General features: G+C 44.0%; 3 protein-coding genes across 6 annotated transcripts; all 3 read left to right on the forward strand.

Moving 5' to 3' along the window:
• The first annotated feature begins 445 nt into the window (after positions 1-445).
• On the forward strand, positions 446-1,901 carry hoxa4a (homeobox A4a). The gene is made up of 2 exons (XM_076754835.1): positions 446-863; positions 1,402-1,901. The coding sequence occupies exons 1-2, from the start codon at positions 446-448 to the stop codon at positions 1,734-1,736; spliced, it is 753 nt and encodes a 250-aa protein (XP_076610950.1). The 3' UTR covers positions 1,737-1,901.
• Positions 1,902-7,388: 5,487 nt separating this feature from the next.
• hoxa3a (homeobox A3a) lies at positions 7,389-18,573 on the forward strand. Of its 2 annotated transcripts, XM_076755391.1 has the most exons (4): positions 7,389-7,618; positions 8,981-9,041; positions 12,861-13,440; positions 16,198-18,573. In XM_076755391.1, the coding sequence occupies exons 3-4, from the start codon at positions 12,978-12,980 to the stop codon at positions 16,983-16,985; spliced, it is 1,251 nt and encodes a 416-aa protein (XP_076611506.1). In that variant the 5' UTR covers positions 7,389-7,618; positions 8,981-9,041; positions 12,861-12,977; the 3' UTR covers positions 16,986-18,573. The 2 variants fall into 2 exon arrangements, with proteins under 2 accessions (XP_076611506.1, XP_076611505.1); XM_076755390.1 differs by lacking the exons at positions 7,389-7,618; positions 8,981-9,041 and adding an exon at positions 10,518-10,929.
• A 2,396-nt stretch (positions 18,574-20,969) lies between these two features.
• On the forward strand, positions 20,970-23,574 carry LOC143335317 (homeobox protein Hox-A2a). Of its 3 annotated transcripts, none has more exons than XM_076754639.1 (3): positions 20,970-21,315; positions 21,697-21,898; positions 22,515-23,574. In XM_076754639.1, exons 2-3 carry the CDS (start codon positions 21,808-21,810, stop codon positions 23,237-23,239), a joined length of 816 nt encoding a protein of 271 aa, XP_076610754.1. In that variant the 5' UTR covers positions 20,970-21,315; positions 21,697-21,807; the 3' UTR covers positions 23,240-23,574. The 3 variants fall into 3 exon arrangements, with proteins under 3 accessions (XP_076610754.1, XP_076610755.1, XP_076610753.1); XM_076754640.1 differs by having other exon boundaries at positions 20,970-21,199; XM_076754638.1 differs by having other exon boundaries at positions 20,970-21,898.
• Positions 23,575-24,413: the final 839 nt, after the last annotated feature.

Raw genomic sequence — 24,413 nt, forward strand, 5'->3', positions numbered from 1 at the left:
CATTTTAAACTCCAACAACACACATTCAAGTCACTATCAGAAATAATCTTTTGTTTGCAGCAACCTTTACTTTCTCGGGGCTTGAATTTCAGATCCTGTCTCTGGTCGAGAGGAGATGGATTTTTGTTTTTCACATGCAGGAAAAGCCTCACCCACATAAGTTTGGCCCCATGCAGTAAACAAGTTAGTTGATTGGTTTTGCTTTATATACTGTGATTTAATAAGGAAAACACCAACGTAAGCCAGCGCGAGCAGTGTTGGTGGTACCAGTGCCATGCTTTCCATTGGTTCCTGTTTACATGATGCCCACAGGACACGCCGTGATTGGTGGCGCTTCGCACGTGACCAGGCAACTTTGTACATTTGACAGGGAGTAGGAGGGTTTTGTGGAGATCAGAAAAACGACAGCGCGATAAAAATTAGTATTGTTGCACTTCACAAATTAATGACCATGAGTTCCTACTTGATAAACTCCAACTATATCGAGCCCTCCTTTCCTCCATGCGACGAATATCAGCAGAGCGGATACATCCCCAACCCTGGCGACTACTACGAGCGGCCAAAAGATACGGGCTTCCCCCATCACGACGAGCCATCCTATCCGAGGTCAAACTATACAGAATCGAGCTACGATTACGGTAACGTTCCCGGCACCGGACTAGATGATTTCGGCGATGGACACCACGCACAACCGCAGCCGGTTCCACAGAGCCACGGTCCTCGCCTCGCCGCGGCCCCAGACGGTGGCGCAGGGGCAAATGCCAGCAAAGACTGCAGCCTCGCCAGTGAGGTATATCCCGGCGTAGCGAAGGGCAAGGAGCCGGTGGTCTATCCTTGGATGAAAAAGGTCCACGTTAACACCGGTGAGTTATCGTCACGGTTAAATAGCAGAACCACTGAGAAACAACCACTGGAACACACGCAAGCCCATTGAGGCAGCACTAGTAGCAGCCCTTACAACAGCAATTTACGACTATCGAGCAGCAGGGTCGGTAATTAAGGACCCTCGTAAATTTTATTGCCTGTGTTCGTCTGTCGGGGCCATGTGCCTTTGTTGCTTTTTAACCCAAACTACCTCCACCACTGGAGCCGAGCCAAACTGTAATATCCAACCCCGCTGTTTTGTTAATCATTTCTAAGCTTGATCTGTCCCCGGATGCGAGTGCTTGTACACTCGGCATCTCCACATTAAGGTCATGTCCGTAAACTGAAACAAGACAGAGAGTAAAACAAACAGGGCGTCTGTGATTTCCCACCAAACCCAGAGATGGTTTATAGTTTTTCAACCTTGTAATGTGTCCAGTGGAGGAACTAAATGGCTTTGGAATAAACGCTATCACCCTGCATGTAGCCTAACACCTGCTTGCTTGCCTGTGTATGGCTTTTCTTCCCCCCCTCCAGTCAATGCCAGTTACTCAGGAGGAGTGCCCAAGAGGTCCCGCACTGCCTACACCCGCCAGCAGGCTCTGGAGCTGGAGAAGGAGTTCCACTTCAACCGGTACCTGACTCGGCGCAGGCGGGTGGAGATTGCGCACACCATGTGTCTGTCCGAGCGCCAGGTCAAGATCTGGTTTCAGAACCGGAGGATGAAGTGGAAGAAGGAGCACAAGCTTCCCAACACCAAGATCCGCTCCTCCAGCTCGGCCTCAGCCTCGGGGGCCCAGCAGCAGCAGCAACAGCAGCAGATCAAAACAGGCCAGCAGCTTGTCCCCACGCCGTGCACCGCAGGTCTATAGTGCTTGAACGAACCCCACCCCACAAAAACCCAATCCAGACTGAGATGGCAAATGACACAAGTGGAATTTGATGGACCGATTCTCAGTATTTTACACATGGTGTTCTCTCTTTCCCTTGCCTCTGCCATTGGGCCCCTGTCACGTCCTTTGTACCCTTTCCCTCTCCGCTCGCCCTCTTCATATAAGCTTGAAAATCACCTTCAGTTTCCACGGTGGCAACTGAAGTGTTTATATATTTGTTTATTATTATGAAAGAAGGATAACGCACATTCAAACATAGGACTTGGATCAAAAATGTATCATTACAGTTAAAACTGAGAGAGGTAAAAGTAAGTTTGAACTCATTTTTATATGTTCTCTTTGATTATTGATTTTTTTATTATTATTATTATTACTCATGGAAAGTTCTAATATACTTGAAAGATATTTAGCGAGACTCCAGATGCCTGTTAGAAAACCGGACGGCTGTTTTAGAGGTATGGCATCAGTCAGAGTAACAGTGTAGTTTGTGTGTTTGAGTGGGTTGGTTTACTGTTGAATGTAGTCCAGGTGACTTTCACATTTAATGTACATAGGCAAATCATAATGAAGGCACAATAGGCAAAGAATTTCGTCAAGTAGAATTATGTTGGTTGGTGTTGTAAGGTCTAGTTTTATTTGTGCTAGTCCGTCCCATGTTGTGCTGTGTTCTAAACTGTGAATATTTGTATGTGTTGTCTCAGTAAAGACCGTTGTGATGTAGACTAGCGTAGACTCAATCTGTCCTTGTGAAATAAATCTGTGCTTCACTTATAAGGCTGACTTGGCTTTGGATATTTTGTCCTGGCAAATGCTGATTTGAGCGCAACATGTATTTTTTTTAAGCCGCGCGTATTAGCGTACCAAATGCATATATGTGCATCCCTTTAAAAGATTAAAAGAAATTTAAAAAAATAAAATAAAATAACAAAAATAGAGTTGGAATTTGAGGATCGCATTTTCAAAATTCATTTTCGTGCTGTTTGTTTTCATTTCAGTAAGTGGACCTTTTAGAACTTTGATTTGAAGCATTCGAATCAGCCATCCAGTATTTGGAAACGCGTGCGTAAAATTGTTACAGTGTGTTCGAGCATTGGATAATTTACTGCGTCCCACCTTCGTAATACTTTATCTGTATTTGGTATTTTATCTGAATGGAATAAAAAACAATCTGTTATATCCGATGCTATTTGCAGAGAGGATTAACTTGTTAAACCCGGCGCATAGTTGCACAGATTCTCTCAGATTTACAGGGACAGAAACAGCTCCAACATATCAAGGTGTTAAATGTGCAACCAGAATCAAGCGTGTCTCATATCCAACACACTGCATAAAATCTGTCTGAACCCATTATGTCATTTAATGCTCAACGGAGTGAAATTCTACTCCGTAAAATGTGCACAGATGTCACGCGTATTTCGTGGATCAAGACGAGATGTGATTGAAAGTTAGAAGTCAGATATCAGCTGCTTAAGCGTTGCAGGCTTTGCTTCTTACACGGGAATCAAACCAACCCCGAATTGTTAAATGTGTCCGGCCACACATATTGTTCTCACTTGCCATTATAGGGAGATCTCAGCCAACCTCAGTACACCAGAGTGTGAGTGTTGGTCACTACCTGCTACATCCAAACAATAGAGAGTTCAACCAGGGGACACGGCCGACTCTGACCAATCACCGGCTCAGAGCACTTCTTCTGACCCCTGACCTTTCGACACACACAGTGTTCAGACCATACATCAGTGCTGGGACCTCCGCGAGCTTTTTCTTCTCATTTAAGATTTACCCAGAGACAGCGCGGAAACAAAAACGATGTTAAGGTGTGAATCTGATCCATGAATTTTCCCAAAAGTATTCCTAGAGGCAGCTCGTCTGCAGTTCATCACAGAAACACTGCTGTCAGGCCGTAAAGAGAAGGCAGACAGGAGCTGAAAGATGCTGCCACTGTACATATAGTTCAGGATAATTTTCAATAGATTTTGGCACTAATAGTTTCTGCTCAGTAGTTTTTGACAGTAACATCATAATGAACGCGTTTGCAATGCATTTAATCGGAAATTAGATAAAAACGGCATTGACCAAAATTTCCAGACAGAATTTACTCAAATTCTAGTAAACCTTTACATCCTCGGTATATTTTTGTTCAATCTTTCACATTGATTAGCTTTTAAGTCTGCATAAGAAAAAGAATCCTGCAGAATGTTAAACCCCTCTTTGCACTCAGCCCTCTGTGCAGCACTCGCTGCAGACATGGAAGCTGTGCAGAAGATGGCGTTGAGGCTGATTGGCACCGTTTTTGCGCAGACTCCAAGAAGTCCAACTAGTTAAATTACAGACTTCAAGTCATTTGATTCGCGAATAGAGGTCACTTCCAATGTACTGAAATTTTAATTCGCCCGTTCACGTGACTTGTTGAATAATGAATGCCCCGGGGTCAGAAATAGATCTGAAAATCTGCCTTATTTTCATTTGAAGTGAACCTCTGCAGGCTGCGAGTCACATCCCTTCTCCCCTGACAAAAGTCTGTCCGCTGGACACAGACCGTCATGACCTGTGAGTAGATTTAGCTATTTCTTCTCTTAAATTTTGTGGAGAGCTTAAATAACTTGAATAAAATATCCCGGAAGCGCAGTTAGTTTCATGGTCATTTGGCGCAGATACTGTAATATAGATTATTACAGTATCATCTCCAGCTGCACATTGCTAAAGAGTTTCTGAGCTGGCAATATCACTGTTTTCTTATTGTTTAACTTAAATAATCATACTTCTCAATTTCATTGCAAAACATTTTAAATCAGCTTACAAAATATATTTATTACAAATTCGTGCTTAAACGTAATGTTTAAAACATATTTGAAACTTTCAGTACTTTCAATAAATATGATAGAAGACAACAGGTGTAATTTTCCATACAGCTTCTTTAATCTTCAAACCACACAAATTAGGATCATAAAAAAATAAACTCTACTTTGAAAAAAAAAAAAAAGTTTCATGAGACTTAACAGTTTTGCAAATGTGTTAAAAATGAATTGTTCTAAACATTAAGATGCAGATGAGTAATGGGTGTAGCTGAAACTTCTCTGGGTGTGAAGGAACACAGTCACTTAAAGTTGACATGATTAACAAAAAGACATCAACAGTCTGCCTTCATGTGTGCCAAGTTTACCTCAAAGATATTGTCGCCGATTTAAAGATGGAACGAAGCTCAATTGTTGTTTGTATGGATTTTGACAGTTTACCATTCCTTATTTTGATTAATATATTGATTTCACTGTTGAATATACAAGTGAGAGTAAGTGTATTTAAACAACAGTAACAATACAAATGGCTGAAAGAGCCTTTCAATGAGAGTGAATACAATAGCCGGTTGAGACACAGGTTAAACATTAACAGAGTCCTTGTGAGACAAAGTCTATAATGATGATAATACTTGCAGTACTATTATTATTATTATTATTATTATTATTATTAATAATACTCTTAGTAGTAGTAGTTGTAGTAGTAGTTGTACTTGCTGGGCTATTTTGCACGTACATTGTTACGTTGTGAGCAATGTAACAGACAGCTATTGAACGATAGCCTGTGATATGAATCCATGATCTGGGAACAGCCATAATAAAGAGCCAGCAAGTTCAATATGAAAACTCAAATAGCTTTATTACAACCACCTTCACGCACACAGTTATGCTCTCCTAGTCCGCCTGCATCCACAAGAGATGGCTCCAAGTCATCTTGAGCGTTGAATTTCGCATTAGCCTTGATGTTGGCCGGTGTAAACCTCGCAGAAAGAGTTATCTTCGACAGAGTGTATCGGTAACCCAAGCCTGGCTGTTAAGAGCTCCGAGTGTCAACATTGTGGGAAGATATGGAGCGCCGTCTGGCCAACATCCAGAGGTCTCTAACTCCTCTTCGCTGACAGCGATGAGGAGCCCTAATTTGTGTAAATAACTCTGAAACGTTTGTTTTATGCGAAAACCGTTGAGATTTGAAACATAATCAATCAACTACTACTTTTGAGCAAAGGACAAGTCTGGAAAAAAAAAAAAAAGTGCAACAAAAAAGTGAAAGAAGTAGGCTACCAGCTGAGGGCCTTTGGTTTCCAAAATAACTTCCCACTCGACTCTCTATGCCTCTGCCCGGGTCAAGGAAGAGTTCAGGTGCGGTGGCGACAGGCTACGTGGGATCAGCTCCGAGTGCACGGTCATGTCATCCTGGTGACAGCTTCACATCTGTAATCGTAAAAGAAGAAAGACAGAACAGCATTTTTCAGACACAAAGATTCCGTTTAACAAAAGAAAAATCGTCTTCTTTTCAACGCCATGCGCCTAAAACCCGTGCGTAAAACTTCATTTGTAACCCTGATCGTTAATATTCCTCCTAGGTGAAATAAAAAGAGCCGGTCTGCTTCTGTTCCTGTCTTTAAAAGTTTACCGCTCAACTTGTAGTTTGAGAACACAAAAGGCTGGTGTGGGAGTGGGATGCCGTCTATGTCCGCCCTGAATGATTAATAGTTGTGGTGGGGTTTTTCCACGCCCGCTGCTCGGCGTTGACGGCAAACAAGCGCCAAACGGTGCCGAGATGAGAGAAGCTCTTCCGGGCTGTAGGACTGCTGGCGAGGAGTGGCAGAAGCCAGATATCTTCTAAGGCGCACGCGTGACATGCTCTTTAAATAGGAACTGGTTTATATTAAGGTGGTTTTGGTAAACTATAGGAGGACAGGGGCGCTTTTACCATTGTGCCACTTACCCCCCCTTCCCCGCCCCCCTGTAAAAGCTCCAAAACTATTCCTTTACGCACAAACCTGTAATTTCACTCAGCTGGTCGCTGGTCATAGGAAACGCGTAAGCACATGTAGGTCGAATGGGGGTCCATGTAGTGATCAGCGGGGTCGAGCAGCTACTCTTTGGTTACCTCACCTCCACTTTCCGCTCACTGCTGACTGACACGCACCCCTCACGACCACCAGGACGCACACCCTCCCTTTGTAGGACAGGTAAATGTGTGACTTTTCCTCTCAATTTGGCCGACAGCATGCAGGCTTTTGCTGATGGAGAACCAGAGGCTGACTAAGTGGTACAACAACCATGCTGTGGGACTGAGGACTGGGGGGCGATATTGAGTAAAGCTCTCTGTAGCCCTGGCTGTGCTGTAAAGGGAAAGGAGAATAGGTTTGCTGGGGTGGTGTGTAATCATTATGCCAACCTTAATTTGGTATTTTGTCGGGGGGACCCTCTCCATCTTACACAGTGCAAAACATTCTGGTTTTAGCTTGGCTCAGAGGTCTGGCTGCACTTGAAAGTCAGCACAATACAGCAGGATTAGCTCTTTCAGCCGCTAACAGGCACCAAATATATGGCACTTTAAAACTGACAGAACAGCCTTTCCCTCTGAATGGGCGACACGTGGAAAAGCTGCTTCTCTGCGAGAGACTTGCTCCTCTGCCAGATACATTGCAGTGTCACATAGCCCTCTTTTTTCTCCCTCCAAACTGATCCTTTTCTCCTCAGGGGCAATGACTGCCTCCATTAATGATTCACGGGCTCAAATAAAAGGGATTTAAGTTGACGTTGCGTCACGTGAGCAGGGCGCATAATACTGCGCGATGTTATGGCACGGGGAAGAAAACCGGAGCCCCGGTCTGGCCATATGATGCTGATTATATGCGGGTTACCCCCACTTTCCGTGAGGGGAGTCCGGGCTTTGTAGTTTTGTTTATCGAGGGGGAGAAAAAGAAAAGAGAAGCAGACTGAAAGAGAGAGGATCCCGGGTTTGTGGATGTATTATACTGCTGTCACGGACGGATATGTTTTTCCACGCGGACAGAGTCAGAGCGTGAGCTTTGGGAGGATGGATTTTATTTTGAGGTATTTCCGCCGATTGTTCATTACTGTCGTGAGTTATTGCTGCGCGAGGCAGAGGTCAGTTAAAAGGGGTCCAGAGGTTTTGCAGGGCGAGAAAATAGACAGGTACCAAGAAGCTATCGATATTCATATATGTGTTTATATCTCAGATTTATCATAGCTAATAAAGCGAAAAATAAATAGGCCTACCGAATTTACACCCTACATATATAGGTGACCATTTAAGGGTTTATCTGGGTCATTAGGATTGAGCCATTGTTCCTTTTTGTGTTTCTTAGCCTAAACATTATACCAAAGCCATTATTAGGTACAGTGTAAACTTAGGAGCCGCTAAGAATGAAATATTTCTACATCTTTATTAACATAAGCAGGCATTGGGATAAATAGGCCCGGACAACCGTTTGTAAATAAGGCGGCCATTTAAATATCTGCTTCCAAGACAAACCCCAAACAGAGCGCGCGGCCGCTTCAAGGTGCAACCGGTCCTATAAAACAAAACATCTCGTGTCTTACGTGAGTGTTTTTCCCCCTTTTTGTGTGTGTAAATGATACATCAAGATGGGTTCCATAAAAAGCAGGGGAAAGCGGTGGGGTTGTGTCGCTCCGCCGGGGAAACGAGGATATAATGGAAGACGGAGTGCCATCCAGGACCGCGCGGCCGCGCTGAGGTCACGGCACTCCTGCTTGATTTATGGGCGCGGGGACTTGGGGAAGATGGTGCGCGAGAGCTAATGACTATTCGATCCGTTTTGAGAAAATGCAGCAGGGAAACAACAAGCACGTTATCTGCATATAGGCCCGGTTTTATGTTATTAGTAATATTAGTAATATTACGCTGATAGGCAGCAATATTTGGTTAGAATGTTCTTGTCTTGTAAGAGTCTTTGCACTCTGGATTTTATTTATGCGGTTTGTTTATTAGTGGCTCATGGCCATGTGTTTCATGCGGATGAAAATATTTTGGTTGATGTTTTGTTGCACAATGTGATCAAATGAATATAGACGTTGCGGTTCTTCGAAGCTGTGAAGATATTTTACCAAATAGATATACGTAACAGGCAGACTTAGAGCCAATGTGAAGTCTAAAAATCTGACCCAAATAATAATCTTGAAAATGTTCGCATGGAATTTTACCAGATTTTAATTTGCCTCTTTCCCTGATGTTTCTTGCTTTACAAGCCATTTTAAAATGAGGCCTAAACAATTACGCATAAAACAGTCTTCTTGTTTTTTCATCAAATTTTCCAGGTCTACAGGGAGCGCCTGTTCCCAAATAAAAATCACACTGATGCATTTTACACGTTGAACACGTTAAAAGGTTGTATTATCCTCTGAGAAAATCAAAACATTTATTCCTCGTTGCAGAAACGCAGCCAAGTAAATTCAGGCCATCGCACGGTCCCCGAGACACCTTGAACTGCCTTCGGTAAGTCCATATATCTTTATTGATTTGTGTTATGAATGCTTGATGGCGATATCCTTATTCAATTTCTAATAAGTACCGCACACGCCCACCGAAGCACTCGCAGGGATAGAGAAGCAGCTTATGGCTTGTACATTTCCTTGTAGCAGCAATACGAGCAGCCCGAGAGCAATAATTCCTTCTCTTCCACTTGTCTTTGTGGTGTAATTTGTCACTATAAAAGTGACGAGGGGAATCGCAGCTCTTGGAGCGGTGCCTCACTCCTTTCAAAAACTCCTTTCTGTGAAAGCCATCTGTTCGTGGCTGCTGTAGTTTACTGCACTGAAGTTTTAAAAAAATTTTGTTTTTTTCTTTCATCAACATTTCGGATTTTTCTCTTCCCTCCAATCTCTACATTGCTGTAGGCCTTATTATGCACGGCGGCATATGACCACCACCTCACTGACATTTAACCCTCAGCTCAGCGCCGAATTAAAGAGAGAGACGAATCAGCATTTTAGCAGAACACAAGGAGTAAATAATTACACAATGTGACTACTCTGGTTTGGAAAGGAAAACGCCGAGTTGGCTAAAAAAAAATCCTCACGCGTGAATTTTTGTCCCACTCACCCTCCCACGCCGTCCGCGTATTCTACCTCTTTTTTTTTTTTATTAGTGTCATTGAATTTAGTCCCGAAGCATGAAACCAGCAGAAAAGCTGTAGTTCTGGGCGCGTTTACAGCCCGGGGAAGCTTGAGAGGACATAAATCTATTTTTTTTTTTTTTTTCATTCTTCCTTTTGGCTGCAAAAGGCAGCATTACCATGCAGAGGGATTCCCCCTGCTGCCGCCTCTCTTCTGCCTGCTCCTCGCTGCATGTCCTCCGCTTTGCCTTTTGGTGATGAAACTTCTTCCCATTTTTCACACCCTGCTCCCGGTGGGGTTTTCCCTTGCTATACATCGAACAACGGCTTTGATGTGAAGTTGTTGTGCTTTCTAATCTTTAAAAAAAATATACATTGTGTTGTATTCTTCAGACAAGAAGCCGTGCACGCAATGGACGCTGAAATGAAAACGAAATGCGCGTCCTTGTGCCAAAATATTGAGGATCATGTGCAAATAATGTGAGTTAATGATTAAGCCCGTGGGTAGAAGCCCTTTATGTCCCGTGAAAATGGAAATGCAGCATGGTCAGCGGCGGATAATTCCTTTGTATTCTCCCCTCACATTCTCATCCACTGAGGCCACAGTCCCAGTGCAGGACGTGGAGAAGACAATAACAAAAAAATTAAAACACTTCAAACATGGGCTTCCATGCTATTTCTAACGATGCATTATTTTTTTCTAGACACCCTGCCGCATTTGGTTGGGGGAGGAGGAGAGACAGCCAGTTGATTTGAACTGGCTTTCAAGGCGCTACTTATTTGCATAATTTTTTTTTTTTTTTTGTCTATGGTGACGCTCTGGTTCGGGGCAGTTCACTGGTGTCTGCATGGTACTGGTGAAGGATCACATAGTCCAGCATAGCCTCGGCTGAGTTTAATATTGCTATGAAGCCTTGGCCATTGCTCTACAGCATGACCATAATTTCAATCTTGAGGCCAGATAACTCTTATCTCGCTGACCTGACCGCTCACGGCTGCTTTCGTAATCTAGGTGTACCCATCCACGTCGAGTAGGAAAAAAAAAGAAAAGGAAGAAAGGAAAGGGGTTTCTCTCGGCTCTTCCCTTTTTTTTGTTGTTGTGGCTGCTAATGCCTGGTGTATGGCAGGGCGCAGTCCTCTGTTGCTGCTGCCGCTTCACCCCGCCAGCCCTGCCTTTAAACTTTTTCCTCTGGATTACTGCTTTGATCGATTTCGTCGCTGAATGAGAGAATATCGCTCGGTGCTGTGCATTCGTCGTCAGAGGCTAAGGTAAGCAGGCCAGAAATAGGTTCCCTCTGTTGTAAATGGCGGAGTTTGTGTGTCGCGCGGTGATTTATCACCGTATGACTTAGATCTCGGTTCAGGAAGAGTTCACACACAGACACACACTCACACACACACGCACAGTCAGGCAGCCAGATTTCTCAAACGTGGAGCGGGCTGCACCGCGTTAGAAAAGCTCAAGTCTGTCATTTGTCTCTCTTTCTCTGCCATTTATGACTATCGCAGCGGCTCGCCTGGAGATTCACAGCACAAAGCTCTCTGATATCTTCTCCAGATCAGCATGAGTGCAGATACGGTGGAGACACCTTCTTTCACTCTGCGGTTTGGCTGCGCTGAGGGCAAAATCAGAGCTCATTTTAAACCGATTTGCTTGTCGCTATGCGCGTCTGCACAAAGCCAGAGTTGCTCGACATGTCCATTCCATTTCTTTGTGCTCATTTATTGAAAATGCATTGTAGTTATGTGTCTGCGCCGGGACTTCACTATACCTGTGGACTGTGGGGAAAAAAAAAAAAAAACACTCATTTTTATCATTATTCTCATTATTATTTTACTGCAGCCTACACTAATACCATCGTTACTGTTGGGATTACATTTACTATCAGGCAAATAACACCAAGGCCGAGGATTTTCAGTTCGGGTAAACACTTGAAGTTAGGGCTACAAACAAATAATTTTGATCTAATTCAGTTTTTATTTAATTTATTTTGTCTCCAAATGATCTACCCCCTTAACTGGGGCGATTGTAATGGTTAAATAGAAAGAACTGCATTATTTCAGAACCAAATAGTAAATCATTAGGATGGGTTCAAAGTTTGTTTGTTTTTTTTAATTGAAAAATCTTTCATATTATTATTATTATTCCGTATCATCTTATTTTCTTTTATTCACTGCACTTTGCCATAATTTTAATGGCAGTGGTTAATCCACTGTTCCATTAATAGTTGTACATTATACATGATGACCTGTTTATTATGGTTTATAGTTTCCCCAGTAATCTCTCAGAGGCTGATCCCCATGGTTACCTGCGTGAATTATGGTGCCTCAGGAGCAGAGTCTAGCTGTGCCATCCCAGGTTTCCGTTCGCCTGAGCACCGGGCTTAGGCTGCTCACCGGGCCGCTCATTCCGAGCAGGCCGTCCCGGCCCACTGACCCCCATACATCACCGCGACGGGCCGCCGCGCAGACAGCACCGACAGCAGTCATTATTATGGGCCTGCAAGAAAAAGTTCACACTGTGGTCATAGAGATGCACGGATGCCCGCCCGGTTTTTCAGGTTTCCTCGCTGGCCCTCCCATTCATCTTGCAGTATGCAAAGAAAAGAAAAAGGAGAGAATGCGGTTGTTTATGCTTGCGCCAGGTGGCCGGGGAAGCAGAGCGCATTGAGGTCCATCCTGTTACTGAAGGAAGATTTTGTTTTTACGAACAGTGAAAATCAAAAAGTGGTAAAAAGTCTGTGGGACACACGGATTATTTCACTCTACATAGGAAATTAGATACAGTGTCGACAGTCCTGTTGGTAGAATAACAATATAACAGAAACATTATTTCCCTGTGTGGTAACCCGCCAATACGCTTTTACAGCATTTTCTGTGAACTGTAACTCTATATTCTACTTCATTGTTAATAAGCTCAGAGGTTTAAAATGTCATGCAGTTTCTTGTTAGGTCTTAAAATTGATTTGGCAATCTGAAATGCTTTTGAAAAGGTTTTTGTTTAGATGTGGTTTGGCACAGATGGTAATACAAGGTTAGTGCGTGCCTTTGTGCCCTGTGTAAGCCATAAGGTAAACGGTAATAGTCTGCAGAACTGTTGGCCCTATCTTGCTTCCATAGTCTCCAGTGTCAGGCCTGTATTGAAAAGTAAGATGGATCGCCACCATTTCTTCTCCTCACAGTGCTTCTTGTAACCCTAGGTTCACCCGAGGAGGCCATTGGCGGAGAGGCGTCACGTGACCACGGGGTGCCAATGTTATTCTACAAGGGTGTCAAGACCCTGTCAGTTTCTGAAATAAATATTGGGAAACGGCGAGATGCAAAAGGCAACCTACTACGACAGCTCCGCAATTTACAGTGGCTACCCATATCAAAGCGCAAATGGCTTCAGTTATGATGCCAATCAGGTCCAATATCCCCGGGCCTCTCATGTGGAAAGCGAGTACCATCGACCTGCCTGCTCCCTGCAGTCTCCTGACGGCTCCGTGGCTCTGCAGAAGCCGGGGGAGATGGCGGAGAGCTGCGACAGGACCACAGCCATTCAGGCGACGCAGTCCAAGGTTCATCCCGAAAGCAATCAACCGCAGGTGCCGGTGTCAGGCCCACCCCCTCCCTCACAATCCCCCGGTGCTATCAGCCAAAACACAAGCAACGGGTCCAGCCAGCCCAGTGCCAAGAACGGCTCCCCGACCTCTACTGCTCGCGGCAAACACATCTTCCCCTGGATGAAGGAATCCCGTCAGAACACCAAGCAGAAACCCACCAGTAGCTCCAGTTCAGGTACTGAACACTGCTGCTGCTCAGACACACACACACACACACACACACACACACACACACACACACACACACACACACACACACACACACACACACACACACACATAATTTGACAGCCTCTGAACAGAAAGTTCCATAAGTTTTGTTGAGGGAGGACACAATACATAGGAGGTGTGGGGGGCAGTAAGGTAAAAGTTTAGCAGGCAGGGGGCAAACCGCAACAGGACAATACTCCTGTGAAGGTTAGAATCTTCAGTTTTTTTCCTGTCAGGGTCAATTACTCTATATTTCTAAGTCAGTGGTTTGTGGTATTGTATTTCATTATATGTGTATGCTGTTCCCTCTGGGATCCTTAAGTTATTCAGGAGCTGCTGCCTAAAAATATAACCAAGACCTCAGTGACACAGGCAGACTATGTATGCATAGTCTATGTATATGTTCAAATGTTACTTTAATTGCATCATGCATCCACATTTAGTCACATCTTCTTAAAAAAATAAATAATACCTCAAACACTACAATACTATCCATGTATTACAAGGTTGTGGACCATAGGAGCAACGTGCCTCAGCATTGGAAGTAGGTCCCACCATTTGTTGTCCATGTGCCCTGCAGCTGACCTGTCCCTACTGTAAACAAGCATCTCCACTGATCACACAATGTTCCCAGAGAGACAACAAACAAACACGCACAACAGTTGTTTCAGTTTGTCCTGCTGTTTTGATTAGGGGGAAACTTGGCGGGTCAGAGTGGGGGGTTTGTGCTTATTTACATAGAGCCAACCTTAAAATTCAGAGATGCTCATCTTCCCATGGCCGTCTTCTTTTGCAAATTTTGTGGGTAATATTCCAGTGAATGTCAGAGGTAAGATTCGACAGTAAAAATAAAAATGCAAAGTTGTCTGGCTTCAGTTTGATTTATGTTTGGGGAGGTGTTTTCGTTAGTTTTTAACAACCCGCGAAAGTGCTAACCTCTAAGTGCTGACCTCTTAGGCACGTTTTACGCACAGACGGATCCTGCTGCTTTGATGAGAAGGGAACTTGGTGAGTCAGAGTTCCACATGTACATCAACCAAAGACATGTTCTTGACCCTCTTTTTTGTAAATTAAGTGGGTTAATTTCTAAATAAGTTATATTCTCGGACGATAAAAGTTGAAAATATAAATAAAGCGGAGCCTTTCATTTAATTTTACTATGATTTATGTTTAGGGAATGTTTGTATTAGTTTTTAACACGCTGATGTGTAAAAATGTATGGAAACCCTTTACACACGTTTTACGCACGTACGCAAGCCAGGCAGTGCACTGGGAAGAAAACTTAGGTTGGGGAGTGTGGATTTGGGGTGTATACTTGCATAGAGCTAACCTAAAAGTGATGCCCATAACACCTTTAAATACTGTAAATTAAAATAGTAATTTTCTAACTCCGTTATAGGTATTCGTCTACTGTAAGCACTAAAATGCAACGCAGTGGCGCCCGTATTTTTACGCACAAACGCAAGACAGATCCTGCTTTTTTGATTAGAGGAAAACTTGGTGGGTCAGGGTGGGGCGTTAGTGTTTGGCTCTTTGTAAATAAACACCCTAATCTGGACAGTCAGGGATGCTCACCTTCCCATGGCCCTCTCATTTTGTAATCTATGGGTAATTTTCTAATTAAGTTATATCCACTCTTCTGCAGTAAGGATTTAAAATGCAAATCAGTGTGTCGGCCTTCACTGTGATTTATGTGTGGGAAGGTGTTTTCATTAGCTCTAACAACACGCTGAGGTGCTAACATTTATGAAAAGCCTTTTACGCACGTTTTACGCATTTACGACAGACAATAATCTTGCACTTAATACACGTTTCCCAAATCAATCTCTTTTATAAATCTAACTAACCAGTCTTTTAAGATTAATTCATAAATAATCACGCAACAATAATCGTTATCGCAAGTGATTGCCCTACATACATGGGCTACATGGGCTATAACTTCTCTTTCATCTCTGTAATATCCTAACGGTTCAGGTTATGTCATGCTGCATTCCTTTTGCGCCAGGTTTGGGCGACAGGTAGTGAAATTTATTAAGTGTTGGCCGCCTGCCACAGCGGTAAGTAGACCAACACCTTGCTATTCTGCAGGCGAGCTCCAGCCTCTTAGAAGGGGAGGCTTATCAGTGAGGGCAAGGCGAGCTGCTTTATACACCCTGAGGAATACATAATGCTTGTGCTTGCATTACGCGTGTGCTACTCTGTGACTACGGGGGAAGATGAGGGTCAAAATGCTTTAGTAGGAAATCTGAGGTTACCTGGTTCCATATCAGATATTGACCTACTATTCTCCAGTTACATTTTCCCCTTTGCAGTAAGTGCCGCGTGCACACAGGCACGGTGTCATTACATTGATTGTTAATTGTCTTATGGAGCCCTCATGATAACCCTTGTGCTGTGCAGTAGGGGGCGGATTTATCAAAATGTTGTGATGTTTGCAGCATAAGCGCGCACGCACGCGCATACAATAAGAGGGACAAGAAGAGAGAAAGAGTCGATGATAAAAACCCCCATTTAAGTAGTTAAGTGGGGCATATTTATCTAATAAACTGTTTGCTCACCATCCCCACCCTCTCTTGATAGTTGAAAGCTCTGTTATCAGCTGTGAGCGTGTTGTCACACGGTTTTGCTTTCACTCTCAGTCCTCTGTCTCTGCCTCTGTACCTCTCTCTGTCTGTCTGTAATGGATTACTGATTGACATCCTCCTCTCCTCCTCCCTGACAGTGGACAGTTGCCCCGGAGACAAGAGTCCTCCGGGGTCAGCAGCATCGAAGAGGGCCCGGACAGCTTACACGAGCGCCCAGCTAGTGGAGCTAGAGAAGGAGTTCCACTTTAACCGGTACCTCTGCAGACCCCGGAGGGTGGAGATGGCCAACCTGCTCAACCTCACAGAGAGACAGATCAAAATCTGGTTCCAGAATCGCAGGATGAAATACAAGAAGGATCAAAAAGGCGTAGGAATGATGCCTTCCCCTGGCGGACAGTCCCCAAGGAGTCCAGTGGGCCCAGCCTCGGGCGGTGGAGGCGGAGGATACCTCAACTCTATGCATTCTCTTGTAAACAGTGTACCTTATGACTCCCAGTCGCCGACGTCTTACAATAAACCTCATCAAAACGCATACGGCATGGCCACGTCATATCCCCCTCCTTTGAACAGCTCCCTCAACAACTGCCCGCCCTCCCAGAAGAGGTATCCCGGGACCGACTCGGCCACGCCCGAGTATGACGCGCATCCTCTCCAAGGCAATGGCAACTACGGGACGCACATGCAGGGCAGCCCTGTTTATGTTGGCGGAGGTTACATCGACTCAATGCCCAATTCTGGGACCTCCGTTTTCGGTCTGACCCACCTTCCGCACCCGCCGTCCGCAAACATGGACTACAACGGAGCAATCACAATGGGCAACAGTCAGCATCACGGAGTGTGTGATCCGACACCGACGTACACAGACCTAACGCCGCACTACTCTCAGGGAAGAATCCAGGAAGCGCCCAAACTGACGCATCTGTAGCGATGGCGCTGCCCGGATCACTCCGCCCATTGTCTTATCCACCTCCAGACACATTACTGCTTTGTTTCTGCGCCTCCTCACGGCTCCCACCTTCTCTCTGCCTTTGTTTATGTTTTATATAGTTTGATGTGTGAAGTAGCGTAGGATAAATAATCACGACTTGCTTGAATTTTACTATTTGCTCGTGTCATTGTCTCACAAAGACCTTTATTTGGGCTGTAGGACGTCTAGAGCGGGAGGGAGGGAGGGAGGGAGGGAGGGAGGGGGGCGGTATATGCATAGGCCTATTTAATCTTTTTTTTTTCTTTTTAAATCTTGGTTTAAAATTGAAACGCAAACAGGGTATTATGAACAAATGTTATTCATTCAATGTGAATTTGTCCGTCTTTTATTTATCCGCAGTTGAAGAATTGTATTTTTTTCTTGTTTTTTTTTTTTTTGTTTTTTTGTTTTTTTTTGCATTGTGTTGCACTTGTGAAAGGATCCTTCAAGACCCACGAGCTGGGATGTATGAAGGAAAATACATGTTCAAAAACAAGGGTCATAAGCTTACACGCAACTTCCCTTGCTTGTGTTGTTCTATTGGATTTTCTAATGTTATTTATTTTGTTCGGTGTAAAGATAAAACAGTCCTTTAGTATTACTTGACACCTCTGCGATCTATGTGTGGGGAGGAGGTTGGTGGAAAATTAGCGTCTCGGCCCTTTTCCAGCCCATACATGCAGTCTGCAGAAGCTCCTTAGCAGCAGCAGCAGCAGCAGCAGCAGCAGCAGCAGCAGCAGCAGCTATCACAGGCTTTATGTTTCCATTTTTTCTTCTTCGAGGAGGTGTTTGGTTTTCTCAGCGAATGTAAAATCAATCAGTCATGCAATAAGGGTGGAAAGAAGGACACAGGTTGGCAGTTTCTTTATTGAAGAAAAAAAAAAACAGGCATCATCAAAAATAATTTTTTTTCGATGTCACACATTCCATGCTGCTCCGGTTCGAAGAAATAAATAAAAGAATTGAAATATAATTGTAGCAAACCTCGTAGTTTTAATTTGGAAACATCAGAAGCATTTCACGTGGTCACAAAATTAAATACAAGGCAGTTTCTTGATAAAAAAGGTCCAAATAGATTTCTAGTTTTGCAATTAGTACATTTTTTTGTCGTTATTATATATTTCATGACGGTGCAGAATTGTGGAGGTGATAATAGAAAAAAACAACAACAACACATTTTTAAACAATTGGCAATACGAGAGAGGGCTCACACAATACATGGATGATAATTTGTCTATATTTGTATAATATCCACGCATACAAAATCACGTGAAGCCAGAAGCCATATTTAATTTTCAATAACATAAAAGGGAAATGGCCGCAGATGAATATTGAATAAACGCTACTTGATTGTTTCTCTCTTCACTCGACGTGAAGAAAACTCTCGGGTGGCCTTCTCCCCTCCTCTCATCTGCGTGGGCACATCCATAATAATAAAAATGTCACCCGGGCCCTTCATGGAGACTCTGCAAGAAGACAACAAGCTAAATGAGAAATCGTTTGAAAAATAATTCCTCGATATGTTCAGTCAGTCAAATGCGGTCAGAGCGGATGCAGACTGAAGTAGAATCGGAACGGGGTTTATTTGTCTCATTGTTCTGTGGCAGCAGATGCCAGTTCAACACCAAATGTCCTGGTTATGTGTATGGTTATCAGTGGGAAGCCGAAAATCGGAAGCGTATTCCTGTGTGTTGTTAAAATGAAGGGTCTGCATAGAAATTATTATCATCCATCATTTTCACTTTGAAATGATTTGATTGTTTGCAGTAATTTCTTAGCATTCCTGAATTGGGAAGAAAAGCACAATACACGCACACATGGAGCTAAAATGATATTTTCTAAATCGTTCATTTCTTTCAGGGGAAAAAAGCAGGCTTTTTTTAAAAAGCATGCTCAAAGATTTTTCTGCTTTTCTCATCAAATTATCAAGACCTTTCTGCGGCATGTTTGCTTTTATTGTTTTGTTATGCCTTTGTGCAACTGCAGTATTATTTGTTCTCACTGATTTTGCTCCAAGAAATCATTTTTAGGGCCAATCTGATTGATATACGAGGGCATGAACATTAGTAGCCCTGACATATGGTTAGCAGGGAAACCTAGAACAATTGAACCATGGTGTGTCACAGTCAAAAAAAAAAGCTGATGCACTGAGTATTTCTGCATCCAACACACACACACACACACACACACACACACACACACACACACACACACACACACACACACACACACACACACACACACACACACACACAGCAAGGCGCTGATTTGACCCATATGTGCTATACACAGGTAGCACATAAATAACGTTTTAACTGAAACAGAAGATTTGTATTTCTTTCATTGCATTTCCATCCGTGGGAACGTGCTCTTAAATCAATCCTGCTGTAAAGACAAGTGTGTAGGACAGGCCGGGGTCCACTAAATGCCGCCACCCACTCCTTTCCTTGCACACAAAGACTGTGCGTAATTCCAAAAAAGCCATCCATCTCTTCCCCTAGCAACTCTGTCCTTCACCACAAGGTCTGATCCCCTCACAAAACCCGCATGTCGTCCAAAACGACAAATAAATGCCGTTGTATAAACTGCATTCACCATTCAAAGATTTAAAAAAAAAGCCAGGTGGAGAAGCTGCTTCGCCCTACTCACCGTTGGCGCTTTACCTCCTCAAAGAAGGAAATGGTCGCATCTTGTGCAGCTGGATTCTTATTTATCTTTTAAAACATCCCTCCAGCGACAGCCCGGCTATAACTGCGAGCAGAAACTGGTTCTAATCTGAGTGGCCAGTGTTTCTCGCCGCTTCCTGGCTGCATTTGATCCGGGGGAGAGTTAGAAGCCTTAAATGTGTTGTGAGGGCACCGAGCTGTCAGACCTTTTGGCGAGTAAGATTGATCGCGCACAGGCTTCCAGGACTCTTTGTTTGGTATATAAGCAACAAACTGAGAGAGGCCTTCCACTTCTCTTCTTTCCTCTCTCTTACTCACCAAGCCATATTTATTTTTTTGGAATGAAATACAACATGTACTGCTTGATGAAAAACATCCCAAATGTGGCTTTCACAGATTATTGTGGAAGGGTTATAAAACCACTGCAACACTGCGGGGACGAGCCATTCAATAACACTCCCATCTACATAATAACTCTGCAAATGGATTCGCTGTGAATGGTCGATTGTGAGCGTGTTGGTGTTTGCTTCAATGCAATTTCAGGTAGAAGTGATACTGGAAATACAGTGAGACGCCTTTGAGGCTACTGCCCTTCCAGTAAACCCTGCTCCAGCCTTCGTGGTTTCCCACTCTTGACATGGAGATGAAACCCCTCTAAATATGAGCAGAATATTTAAAAATAAGCTAACAGTTATGACAGCTTTTGGCAATCGAATAAATGGACTATTAACAATCCCAAAAGAAAGCCCGTGTTTGTGGCTAGGCTATGTTCACGCACAGGCGCGCGCATGACCTCCTCGTAAAACCAACCTTTAGTGGAATAAACGAAAAACCGTTAATATCAGCTCTAATATCACACCTCCAGAGGCCGCATTAATAGCTTATAATAAAACAATGTTTGTGAGCGTACATGCATGCGTGTGTACCTGTTTACAAGTTTCTGTACCTTATCTGCAAATGTCAAACAGCTGTTATGGGATGAAATGGTCTGGACGTGTCATATCCGTCAGTATTAACTTAATGGATGGGCTTTTTATTGCAACACATGTCAATGGATGCACTGCATATTTCACTATTATGCATCTTTGAAGAATCTGTTCTTGAGTCCACACACACCGAACAGACTGGATTGTTGGGGTTTGCTTCTGTCGAAAAGTCTCAATATCAGTTTTTCTTGGGGGGGGTATGTTTTTTTTTTTTTTTTTCTCACCTCTGAAGCCAGACTCTTGCCTATATGAATAGCTACTGGCGTGTGTGTGTGTGTGTGTGTGTGTGTGTGTGTGTGTGTGTGTGTGTGTGTGTGCGTGCGTGCGCGCGCGCGGTGGGGGCGTTCTCGACTGACATCCTCAAACAATACGAGAAAAGAGGAGTGCACGAATCCGCGCACCCTAGGCTGGGCTCCTTCCCTGTAATAGTGAGCGTCAGCCATTCTTAAAAAACACATTTTGTAGCTTAGTGGACTGGACTGGAGGGGCGAGAAGGAGGATAAACTGAGCGGACAAAGATGTAAATAAAAAACAGTCGTCCCCCAGCTGAGCGAGGCGTTCTTCATCCGAGTTTTTGGATCAATCAGGCAGACAGTGGCTTCTTTTGATTAAACCCCAAATTGTCATTGGGCAGAGGTAATCATGTGACAGGCAATTCGGTCCAATTTCAACCTTGTCTCCATGAATTCAATAGTTTAATAGTAGCTCGGTCCCCACACGGCCGTAATCAGTGAAATAGAAAAAAAACACCACCAGGAGATTTTTTCTAATGATTTTTTTCTTTCTCGTCCTCGCTGAGCCGCAACATTTATAAAAATACGCGTGCAAACTTTCCTCGGCTCTCAGGGAGCGGAGATGAATTACGAATTCGAGCGAGAGAGCGGTTTTATCAATAGTCAGCCGTCGCTTGCTGAGTGCCTGACATCTTTCCCCCCTGTCGCTGATTCATTTCAAAGTTCATCAATCAAGAGCTCGACGCTTTCACGCCCGACACTGATTCCTCCTCCCTTTGAGCAGACCATTCCCAGCCTGAATCCGGGCAGCCATCCGCGGCACGGCCGGCCCAGACACAGCCCCGACGGATGCAGCCCGCTGCCCACAGCCTCCCTACCCCCGGAGTACCCCTGGATGCGGGAGAAGAAAGCCTCCAAGAGGAACCACCTGCCGACCTCCACCGCTACCACCATCTCCAATGGACCCGTGTGCTTCTCCCCGAAAGGTGGGTCATTTTGAAACATTTGGCTGTGAAAGTGTCCACTTATCTGTTGCTAAGACTGGAGAGCTCAGTGCTGAGGCCTTTAAAAAAAAAAAAAAAAAAAGCTAGAGACGTTTTATTCTGATAGATTTATGGTTACTGTTTTGCTGTGATTGTGGATGAAGCAAGAGGGAAAAAGTTAGTGTAAAGTTTGGTGATGTAAGATGATTTATTTCCCCCTAGCCGTAGCTGAGTTTTGATGTGTGACAGTAATGAAGAGTGATGGAGTGCCGTTGCCGAGGAGGGCAGCTGGAGCATTCATTAGTATCCCACACCAGCCTGGACCTCGCTGCTTTTACAGTGCACTGTGTTTGCTTCACGCTCATGCTGGACGTTATTTCATGTGTAAAACAACCTAATGAGTATCTTTACCCTGTAATCATTTTTTTTTGGATAAAGGGTTCAGGCTGCAGGCAATAAGCCTGGGTCATTGGCTCCAGCGGCCATTTTGCTGCAGAGTGTTGTGAACCACTCTCTGGTGGTTTGTGACAGCCATAACGTCAGATTCACGGGCAGCGGGGTTATGCAACTGTTGTGTCCTGTGTTTTAATCCCACGCTACCGTGCCGCTCGTTTTCCAGGCTCGCCTGAGATTGTGGAGAGCGCCGGGGGAGGAGGAGGCTCCCGTCGACTGAGGACAGCGTACACCAACACACAGCTGCTGGAGCTGGAGAAGGAGTTCCACTTCAACAAGTATCTGTGCCGGCCGAGGAGGGTGGAAATCGCGGCCCTGCTGGATCTGACCGAGAGGCAGGTCAAAGTCTGGTTCCAAAACCGGCGCATGAAGCACAAGCGGCAGACGCAGAGCAAGGAGAACCACAACGTGGAGGGGAAAGGGCCGGGCGCCGAGGACGGCATCCACAGCGACGAGGAGGACGAGGCCCCCCCGTACGAGCGGAGCGGGGCCCTGCTGGAGAGAGATACCTGCTCTTTTCAGAACAACTCTCTCAGCTCCACGCAGCAGCTCCACAATGGCGAGTCGGTGGGCTTTGCTGCTGCGCCGCTGAACAGCAATGACAAAAATCTGAAACATTTTCCCAACCCGTCACCCACTGTTCCGGGCTGCATGTCAACAATGGGCCCAGGCTCGGCATCTGGCCCGGACAATGGCGACAGTCCCCCGGCCCTGGATGTTTCTATACACGATTTTCAACCTTTCTCCTCGGATTCCTGCCTGCAGCTCTCCGATGCAGCCTCGCCGAGCTTGTCAGAGTCTCTGGACAGCCCCGTGGACATTTCTACGGACAGTTTCTATTTTTTCTCGGAGTCCTTAACTACAATCGACCTGCAGCATCTGAACTATTAACTGAAATCAATCACCGTAACTTTTCATTTTTGGGACAATAAATATCAGGCTGCGATGGTATTAGCTGATGTTATTTGTATATTCGGCACATTTATTCTGTTGATATTTGACTTGACGATTAATACAAGGTAAGGATGAAATTAAATCACTGAAATAGCTCTACTCAAACGTGACTTGTAATTACCATAACAAATCGATCTCTTGGAATGGAAATTATGAGTGTTTGTGAATAATTATACAATATTAGGCCTATGGAACCTGGTCATTTTTATTTTTGTATAGCTTCCAATGTCTTGGATATTTTTGTTAGAATACAATTAACTTGCTACAATCCCTTTCTCCTGGTGTTTTGAGTCGTTTCTTTTTCTTTGGCTGTGTATTTTTTATCTTGAATTATTCATGTAGAAAATATGCAAAATAAAAGTAGGGCATAGAAAGATAGAGACCTTATGCAAATTTAACAACAGGTTGGTAATGAATATAAATAGTGCCGTCCGCGTTGAGCTGAGAAGGCACACACACGTTTGAATTTTCTTTTTACTGTAGAATTTCATTTCAACATTGAATACATATCTCTACAGCCTATATATTGTTTGAAATAGTTTACTAATAGAGGAAGTCTGTCTTTTTTACAAAATGAAAGCGAAGGCAGACATTTTTTCTGATTTAAAACTTTGGTGAGCAAACTTTTTTATGTAAATTAACTTTTACATTTCTGCAAATGAGCAGTTAATTAACAAATTATTATACCGCATAGCAGCATTTGCTTTGCTGAAATTACTTTAGGTCTTTTTTTCCCCTTTTCTTTTTTTTTTCTTTAATTTACACAGAAATGTTAGCACCATTTCATGCTGCCTGCAGAAACCCTAACGCTGATTATTTTTATTTTCACCTTCAAACTTCATACTTTGCAGAGCAAAAGCAAATACGCCTGCTCGGATCTTAGCATGACAGGGGCTCTTAACATTGTGTGCATGTTGCAGGCAAATGCCCGAGCCATGTTTGCCTTCAGGAGCTCATAAATCACTCCGTGGCATGAATGAGACGGACATTAAGGAGACCAATTGTGGCGTAATGTGCACAAATAAAACCCCACTTACATTTTCATACGGGACTCCCCAATTCCTGGGCTAAAAGGGGGCCGAGTCTCTGCATGCGTTTGGTAATAATTCAT

Source organism: Chaetodon auriga, chromosome 17 (assembly GCF_051107435.1).
Source record: "Chaetodon auriga isolate fChaAug3 chromosome 17, fChaAug3.hap1, whole genome shotgun sequence".
Taxonomy (NCBI): Eukaryota; Metazoa; Chordata; class Actinopteri; order Chaetodontiformes; family Chaetodontidae; genus Chaetodon; species Chaetodon auriga.